General features: G+C 49.9%; 1 protein-coding gene across 1 annotated transcript in view; it reads right to left on the reverse strand.

The window, feature by feature from the left end:
* The window catches only part of SLC16A6 (solute carrier family 16, member 6), a 17,141-nt gene extending 8,580 nt beyond the window's left edge, over positions 1–8,561 (reverse strand). The window contains exons 1-4 of the mRNA XM_010856475.1: positions 7,154–8,561; positions 4,012–4,155; positions 2,495–2,623; positions 3–232 (exon numbers count right to left, since the gene is read on the reverse strand). Of these exons, the coding sequence (XP_010854777.1) occupies positions 3–232; positions 2,495–2,623; positions 4,012–4,155; positions 7,154–7,385 (735 nt within the window). The 5' untranslated portion in view covers positions 7,386–8,561. The remainder of the gene's footprint in view (positions 1–2; positions 233–2,494; positions 2,624–4,011; positions 4,156–7,153) is intronic.
* Positions 8,562–9,160: the final 599 nt, after the last annotated feature.

Consider the following 9,160-nt stretch of genomic DNA (forward strand, 5'->3'; position numbering starts at 1 on the left):
TTTAGCTCTACTCCTGAGTCGATGGAGTCGATGGAGGTGCGGGTTTTCTCGTTCTCCAGCATGTACTGCGCTTCCTTCCGGTGCTCGGGGGCGGGGGTCTTGGGGGTCCCTGGCGCGCCGACGATGACGATGGGTCTGAGCAGTGCGCCACAGACCACGAGGTTGAGTTGCAGGAGCCCCACGAACAGCATGCTGTACCTCCAGCCCACTGTCTCCTTCAGGGCTGTGATGGCTGCGGAGGGCAGGGGCGAAGCAGAAAGAAAACCCAGGGTCAGAGGGACGCGGCCGGGGGAGAGCAGAGCAAAGACAGCCGTGCTGGGGGCCCGACGGAACAGTGGTGCCTCAGCTGGGACTCCTGCGGTGGCTCGGGGCAAAGATTCCGCCTGCCAGTGCAGGGGGCCCGGGCTAGAGCCCTGCTCCAGGACGATCCCACACACCCAGGAATGACTGAAGGCCGTGCAACACGACTGCTGAGCCCACGAGCTGCAACTCATTGAGGCTGAGCGCCTCGGGGCCCGCGCTCGGCAACCAGAAGCCACTGCAGGGAGCAGCCCTCACTCGACACAACTGGAGAAAAGCCAGTGGGGCCGTGAAGACCCAGCACAGCAAAAAAGAAAGCTGACCTGACATGCATTATCCCTGGGGGCCTTTAGGACTTGAGGAGGAGAAAGATGTATCAGGACAAGATGGAACAAACACTTTCAGCCCAGGCTTGCAGGGAGCTTCGGGGGTGCCTTCCTCTAAGCAGAGGCACAAGAAGTGAACGAAGCTTGTGACCCGCATCAGGGTGCACGGACAGCGACCTGCCGGCCAGCCCCAGCCCCAGCCCAGCGTGGGTCATTGACCCCGACTGGAACACAGCTGGGAGCATTCTTCAGCGGCGTCTGAGCTGCTCCTGTGCCGTCACTGCAGAGGTGAGCGGATCTGACAAGGACTTGTGTCCGGGAAGCCTGAAATACTGACTCTCTGGCCTTTTCCAAACTGAACTTCTACCCTTTGAGCTGGATCCTTCTCCAGCCACTCCTCTGGCTCTCAACAGTAGCAGACGAGGGAGAGGACCAACTAAGAATCCGAAAGCTCACAGGATTATCCTGGAATTAACACAGTTACTGCATGACCGAATAGGCTTGTCAGTAGCTGTGTTGATGCTATCCTCCGCTTTCTAGCCTGTGGGATGCCCTAACTACCTTCCTGCCAGCCTAGAGGCGTCCTGGAGGCCAGGGCGGGACCCTGGCATGGGGAGGCGGGGTCGGGCCGAAGGAGGCTTCAAGCTCCCCAGTGACGCGAGAATAAACAGGCCCGACAAGATTCCAAGTATCTTTGTCATCATCCCAGGAAGGTGAAATGACGTTCCTGAGAACTTCGTTTCACTCGAGTCTCACTCCGTGAGAGCTGACAGTCAGGTTTAAGAGATGCGGTAACCTGGTTAGTAAAAGATGGGCTTAGTGAGACAGCCCCGTCTTCTGGGCCCGGGGCTCCATTTACTTCTTCAGCACTTCTTTGCTCCCGCCGCTATTTCCCCCGTTAAAATGGAAAACTCAGAATTGTGAACTCTTTCGGGCTTGGGTATTTCCAAGTGCGTTTGACCCTCTTCTGGCAACAACTGGTCTCCTTTTCTCCCTCTCACCTTCCTTGGTGCCTACTGGCCAGGTGCCAGGGATGAGCTAGGGAGTAAAGCCGGACCCAGATGAAGTTTCCACCTTCAGGGGGTTCGCAGGCCACTGACTGTCCCTCAAGGTTTTACTCTGAAACATTTCAAACCAACAGAAAAGTGCAAAGACTGACACCCATATGCCTGCCATCACCGAAATTCAACAGTGAACAGTTTTCTGTCTGCATATTTATAGCCAAGCATACATTGATTCTTCTGAACTATTTGGGAAGCTTCAGACATGACGCGTCACCCTGAAACGCCGCATCTCCTTTGAACTCCACTGCCGTTCACTGACACACTCACTGAAGAAGGCAGGTGAGAGCTGAGTCCAGCTCTCCAAGGTGACTTCTCTCCATTGGTTAGTGAGAGTCACGAGTGCACAGTCTAGACAGGGAAATAAGCCAGGGATGAAAATCTCCCCGTGAGATCATCCACATAGCTCATGAGCCTGACTTTACCAGCACAATTTAAATCTGCACAGAATATGGCTCTTTTGACCAATGAGAGAAATAGAATAGTACAAGCAGTCCCCGGATCTATTTAGGAATGGATGGTTCAAGCTTCCTCGCTGAATATATGCTGTGTACCTTTCTATGGGGTTGCAAGGAGTTGGACACAACAGGGCGACCGAGCACACACACGCGGCACACACACACCCCACTTCCTATTTATGTGAACTTGGATGAGTATTAAAATGTTTGAACTCCTACAATGGGGGTAAAGGAGGATAGATCCTGAAAAGCTGCCGGACTGGAGAAGACACTTAGCCTGTCCTTCTGCACCATCTAGAGCAAGAAGGGCCACCTCACATGAACACGCACGCTCTGGTCGTCCGCTTACCTGGTGCAAAAGCAAACATGGCGAAGCATTCTCCCGTAGAAGCGACCGCCGTGACCACGGAGCGTCTCCTGTCAAAGTACTGTGACAGGATGGTGACCGTCGGCAGAAAGCTGAAGCAGAACCCCAGGCCTGTGACGGACACCAGCGAGACAGTGAGAACCACGCGCCGGCTGACGCCCGAAGGGTGCGTTCAGAGAGCTGGGGTTTGGGCGCTTATTTTAGAAACAATTACATTCAGGGAGCCCAGAAATTCATTCTGGAGCAAAGCAGGTTTCATCAGAGGTCTGGAAAAACTGTAAGAGCTGTTTTGGGAAGCTTGTTGTAGGAAAAAAAAAAAAAGGGAACATAAAAATCTGTTTCGTGGATTTTTTTTTTCCTACTTTTCTGCAGTTTTTTCCCCAGATTTATATAATTCACAGTGCACAGAACCCTTATCAAATATAGTTTTTACATAAGACTTCTATTTGGAAATAAATGAGGTTTTATATGTGCAGAAATATATGGGAAAAAGCCTGCAAATCTTCACTATGTACACACATATAGTACAGTTATATATAATCTGAGTAACGTACGGACTCCGTTGAAAGGGAAAAAATTTCTGCGTATACATGCATGTCTTTAGTTATATAGAGAGAATTGTGTGTGTGTGTGTGTTCAGTCACTCAGTCCCTCTTTTTGACCCCTTGAACTGTAGCCTGCCAGGCGCCTCTGTCCGTGGGATTTCCCAGGCAAGAACACTGGAGCAGGTTGCCATTTCCTTCTCCAGGGGATCTTCCCGACCCAGGGATCGAACCCATGTGTCCGGCGTCTCCTGCATTGCAGGCAGATTGTTTACCACTGAGCCACTGGGGAAGCCCGTGTGTGTGTGTGTGTGTGTGTGTAGGGATAATTATATATAATCTGTGAGTAATGTGTGGACTCCTCTGAAAGGGAAAAAGTTTTCCAAATATATATACATATGTATGTGTGTATTTAGTTATGTATATAGTTATACACAGAATTACACATATACAGAGTTTTATATATACATAGTTATAGAGAGTTATATAGAGAACGTTATATATAGAGTTTTATATATATAGTTATGATATATATATATATAATCTGTGACTTATGTACAGACTCCTTTGAAAGGAGAAAAGTTTCCTCAGACCCCTCGGTCCAGCGCCGGCCCCTCCCCTACAGCTCAGACTTCTCACAACCAGACTTGGGAAGCGCTGGTTAAAGACATTCAAACCTTATTTTGTGAAAAGGACGTCTTGTGCCTGCAAACTCTTGTGAAAGAGAAGTTCTCTTTCTCATCGGTAAATATTAAAACATCAGACACAAAGTCCTGGGTGTTGAGAAGAGGAGGCATCCGGCCCAGTTCAGAGGCACAGATGTGGGCCAGCCCTCATTTTAAAGAGAAAAGTGAACGGGAGGGAGAGACGCGCGATCGGTCTGGATCCCTCCTTCCCCATGGCTCATTCTCGACACCGAGTCTCCGGAGAACGTACGAGCCCGGGAGAGACGCTCACCAGAGACGATGCCGATGGCGATGTACATGTGGTAGACCTTCTGCGAGAAGGCAGCCGTCACCATGCCCGCGCTGACCAGCAGGCCGCCCAGCATCACCACCAGGCGGTGTCCGAACCGGCTGCTCAGGACCGTGGAGAGCGGGGCTGCAGAGGAGAGCGGGCGGGTCTCAGCCCCCAGGGCGTCAGCCTCAGCCTCAGCCTCCCTGGGAGTCTGTCTTTTTACCTTGTTACCGAAGTGTAGTTGACTTGCAACAAAGTGATTCAGTTACATAAATGCTTTAAAATTTTCTCTCCACTGTTGTTTTTGGCTGCACTACAGCTGGTGGGATCTTAGTTCCCTGATCAGGGATTGAACCCGGGCCCTCGGCAGGGAAGACGGAGTCCTAACACTGGACCACAGGGAGTTCACCCCACTAAGGTTTATCACGAGCCCCTGAATACAGGTCTCTGTGCTGTACAGGAGGCCCTGGGTCTTCATCGGTCCCGCACACGCTGGTTTGCACCAGCTGACCCCACACGGCCTCCTTCCCGCCTTGGCAACCCCAAGTCTGTTCTCGTGCCTTAAGTCTGTCTTAAGATCCCATCCTCTAAAATCTCTTTTGGGGGCTCCTCCAAGAGAAAGCCAGAGTCACAGTCTAAAACTTACATCCGTCTTCTTAGATGACAGCCTCTGGCCCACCAGGAGCCCCTGTGAAACTGGAGATGCATTACATTCATGTTCTTCTGTAATAAACACGGGATTTCCAATGACTCTGTGTTACTTTTTCTGTTTCTATGCTCATTGCTTTGGATTCTTTTGAACAAGACTCCATTTAGGGTCAAATTCCACTTGACTTTTTTGCAAGTGGTATGAAAGTATGGTGGGTTGTGTTATGCAAAGCAGAAGCAGGCGAGCCATGGGACAGATGATTCAAAGTGGCTGATGCATTACGGTCGGCATAGCTTCTATGCACTCTGTGCCCCAGGACATTAAAGTCTGGCAAGTAAGTTTCCTAGTTACATGTTACTTAGGCTACCACTGCTACCCCCCGCCCCCCCGGAGTACGAGGAGATAAGGGGACCCTCCAGACTTGGAGGGGGAAGAACGATGTGGCACGTGCTGGACAGAAAGAGCAAAACCACCAAAAAAGGACTCGATGGTGTTGAGGTTGGGCCGTACGTCTCTCTCAATGCTGGTACAGCATCAGCTCATACGTTAATACAGTGAAGAATGAAATCACCAGGGCCATTTTTAGGCAGTGTGCAGACTCAGGCATTAGTGACCAGGATGAAAGCATTCTGTGTAAGTCCATCTGCTCAAAGCTCTGGTTTTTCCAGGAGTCATGTACAAATGTGAGAGCTGGACCATAAAGAAGGCTGAGCGCTAAGGAACTCATGCTTTCAGCTTTCCAATTACGGTTCTGGAGAAGACTTTTGAAGAGTCCCTTGGACAATGAGAAGATCAAAGCAGTCAATCCTAAAGGAAATCAACCCTGAATATTCATTGGAAGGACTGAAACTGAAGCTTCAATATTTTGGCCACCTGAAGAGCCGACTCATCGGAAAAGACCCCGATGCTGGGAAAGATTGAAGGCAGGAGGAGAAGGGGGCGACAAAGGATGAGATGGTTGGATGGAATCATCAACTCAATGGATATGAGTTTGAGCAAGCTCCGGGAGATGGTGAAGGACAGAGGAGCCCAGCATGCTGCAGTCCATGGGGTTGCAAAGAGTTGGATATGACTTAGTGACTGAACAATAGCAACAACATAACAGCATTTAGAATAATTATCTTCTGGGACTTCCCCGGCAGTTCAGAGGCTAAGAAACTGCACTCCCAACTCGGGGGGCCCAGGTTCGATCCCTGGTCAGGGAACTGGAACCCACATGCTGCAACTAAGACCCAGCACAGCCGAGCAAATAAGTTAGTGAATTACTTAAAGTTAAAGAAAGAACAGTTGTCTGTGTTACAATAGTATTAGCTGGGTATTTCTGTTGACTATATTATCTTTGGTTAGAAAAGGACTAAAAGTTCAACTCTGCAATTTTCTTACTTCGGTTACCAAATGTAAAATTTTGGTTCTAGTTCATGTAAGTTATCTTTCCAAGAAAGTAAACAGGCCGCCAACTAAGAAAGCATCTTAATCTTCACACCGGAACTAGGAGTGCGTCCATGAAACATGTAGGAGACAGAATCAGGACCAAGGGGATAAAGTCTGACTTCAGCAGAGAACAGTGGAGCTGCCTCTTTCAGGCACTGCAGGGCAGAAACCTGAGTATACTCAGGCAAGCCTGGGCTTCCCCGGGGCTCAGATGGCAGAGAGTCCGCCTGCAGTGCAGGGGACCTGGGTTGGATCCCTGGGTTGGGAAGATCCCCTCGAGAAGGGAATGGCAACCTGCTCCAGTATTCTTGCCTGGAGAATCCCATGGACAGAGGAGCCTGGCGGGTTGTCCATGGGGTCACAGAGAGTCAGATAGAGTGAATGACAGTTCAGAAAACTTTAGAGGTAACGGCTCCATGGCAGGATGCGAACCTAAAGTTAGGGAAGCTGAATGCAGCTCCGTTAACTGTCGGGGGTAAGTTCAACGGCCCTGCTTGCTCAGGAAAGCCTGCTGTAGCCCCGACAGATGGATGAAGCATCATGAGACCTCACCGCTGTGTCGTGTTGCTAGTGAAAGTGAGTGTGGTAAGAATTACACTACGGTGTATTGTAACTGATGCTGCTGGATTTGGGAGTCCAGACGGGAACTCCTTTAGGGAAGGAGGTGTTTGGAATTCACAACGTCCCCTCTGGACAACATGTATACTTTTTCATGCTCTCCTTTCATGCATTCCATCTCTCTTCTGCCTGTAGCCACACCTGCCGTTTCCACCTGTTTCCTAAGCACGTTTTTACGAGACCAGGGCCCGGGATGCCGAAGACTTTGTGACATTTCTTCTCTAGGAAATGACTAGCTTCCCCGTGAGCCGGAGTTTACCGCTGTCCTCAGGGTACTCTGCGGGATCCTAAGAGCATGCACGGGAAGCCTTTAACACGTGTGCTCTGAACTGACGGCAGTCAGGTTTGGCAAACAGACGATCTTCCTCAGCCTCTCTTACCTCATTAGGCAAACTGCCAAGACACACATGCTTATCTGGCGTTGAAGCTGAAAGATGTACTAACCTGTGAATGTTAAGACGAACACACAAATGGAGATGATCCACGAGATCCTGCTGTTGGACTCATTGAAACTGTCCATTAAGTCATTGAAGAAGACGCCGAACGACTTGATGATGCCGTAGGTGAAGACTTCAACGAAGAAAAAAGAAACCGCGACCACCCAGCCCCACCCACCGTCAGGCACTTGAGTGTAAACATTGGCTCTGCAACAAAGCTGTGATTTCTTATGGGACATTCTTAATCTGAAAGAAAAAATTAAAACAAAATTAGACCAGCAGTGGCCTGAGGGTAGATGATTCTAATACTGGACATCACGGATAAGAGCTACTTACTACAGTTCTTAGGTCAATGAACATTTAAATCATGTGCAGTTAGGATAACGTCTTTGAATAGTAATAGTATCTACCCATCTATTTATATCTGTCCATTTATCTACATATCTGTCATCTGTTATCTATCATCATCTGTCTCTCTCATCTACCTATCCATCCATCCTTCTATCTAGCTAGCTATCACCTAACGAACTATCGTTGTGTTGTATATGGAGCGCTTGGGGAAGTCAGGTTTCCAAGCTATGGCAGTTAATGGCAAAACCTAACCAAACAAACATAAAGAACGTGGGCAGGATATTTAGAGGCACTTTGGAGGATGAAGAAAGGCATCCATGCTGACCGTGAACCTGAAGACAAGTTAGGTGACCATAACTGGTCACTGAACTGACCAGAAGACACGTGGATCAGAAAGGAAGCCCAGGAAGAGGCACACAGGCCACCCTCCAGGGCCAAGTGCGGGAGACACCTTGCGTCTGCCTGGGGCAGCGGGTCCTTCAGAGCCGCCTGCTTCCCACCCGATCCGGGTCTGGGGTCACGTGCGGACGCACCTGCAGGACCGGAATGGGGCAGATGAAAACGTGGGCACTTGTCTGCTGGGAGCCGGCTCAGCACGACTGAGCCCCTCACAGCGCGTCACCCCGTGGTGTCTGAGGGCTGCACTTCCTCCACGCAGGACCAGCACTCTGGGATATAAGGTCCAAGTCAGGGCCCACCAAGTCAGGGGTCTGGGCAGCTCGGGCACGTAAGCCAGCTACCCCCGGCTTCACTGTGCTTCTCCATTCAACTCGCAACAAACATCAGGACAGACAGTACCACCACTAAGGGGACACAGTCCAGTCAATCCTGGAGGCAGGGACGCTTAAGTCCCTGCAGCTCTGCAGCGGACCGATGCCCATAAACGTGGGCTTTTTCAAACCTCTGCAGTTGCACACACTTTCCAAGTCATGTGTGTTTTTAGCCCAACTAAACTCGTTGACAAGAGTCAATGAGTCTGTGGTCTCTGAGCTCTTAATGGCAACCCACCAGTCAATTCGAAAGGAAATCAACCCTGAATATTCACCGCAAGGACTGATGCTGAAGCTCAGATACTTTGACCACCTGATACGAAGATCTGACTCACTGGAAAAGACCCTGATGCTGGGAAAGACTGAGGGCAGGAGGAGAGGAGGATGACAGAGGATGAGATGCTTGGATGGCATCACTGATGCAATGGATGTGAATTTCTGCAAACTCCAGGAGACAGTGAAGGTCAGGGAAGCCTGGTGTGCTGCAGTCCATGGGATTGCAGAGATCCTGACACGACTTAAGGGGCTGAATGACGACACCTTGAGTTTAAGGATCCTCTGCAACTATGCGGCTGTATCCCAGTGGACGTTCAGAGCGTATGGGTAACCTAGCCCTGAGCTGCAGTGCCCATGTGCTAAGGCAGGTTTTACTGCTAACAGAGGGCGAAGGACAAGTAACAGGACAAACTTCCACCGGCTAGTAACTTGTCAGTTTCTGATACAGGGTCCAGTATTCAGAATTTGCTCTAAGAATCTTACAAAGCAACAAATCTGACCTCATTTCATCTTGTTCAGCCTACTGATAGCACGTCAAACCCTACTTTGAAAGGACTATATACGCGTTTTTACCCTCTTACTGTTAGCTATTTGGTTGCATAAAATAGGGCACACGA

This window comes from Bison bison, unplaced genomic scaffold (genome assembly GCF_000754665.1).
Source record: "Bison bison bison isolate TAMUID 2011002044 unplaced genomic scaffold, Bison_UMD1.0 scf7180017864371, whole genome shotgun sequence".
Classification (NCBI taxonomy): Eukaryota; Metazoa; Chordata; class Mammalia; order Artiodactyla; family Bovidae; genus Bison; species Bison bison.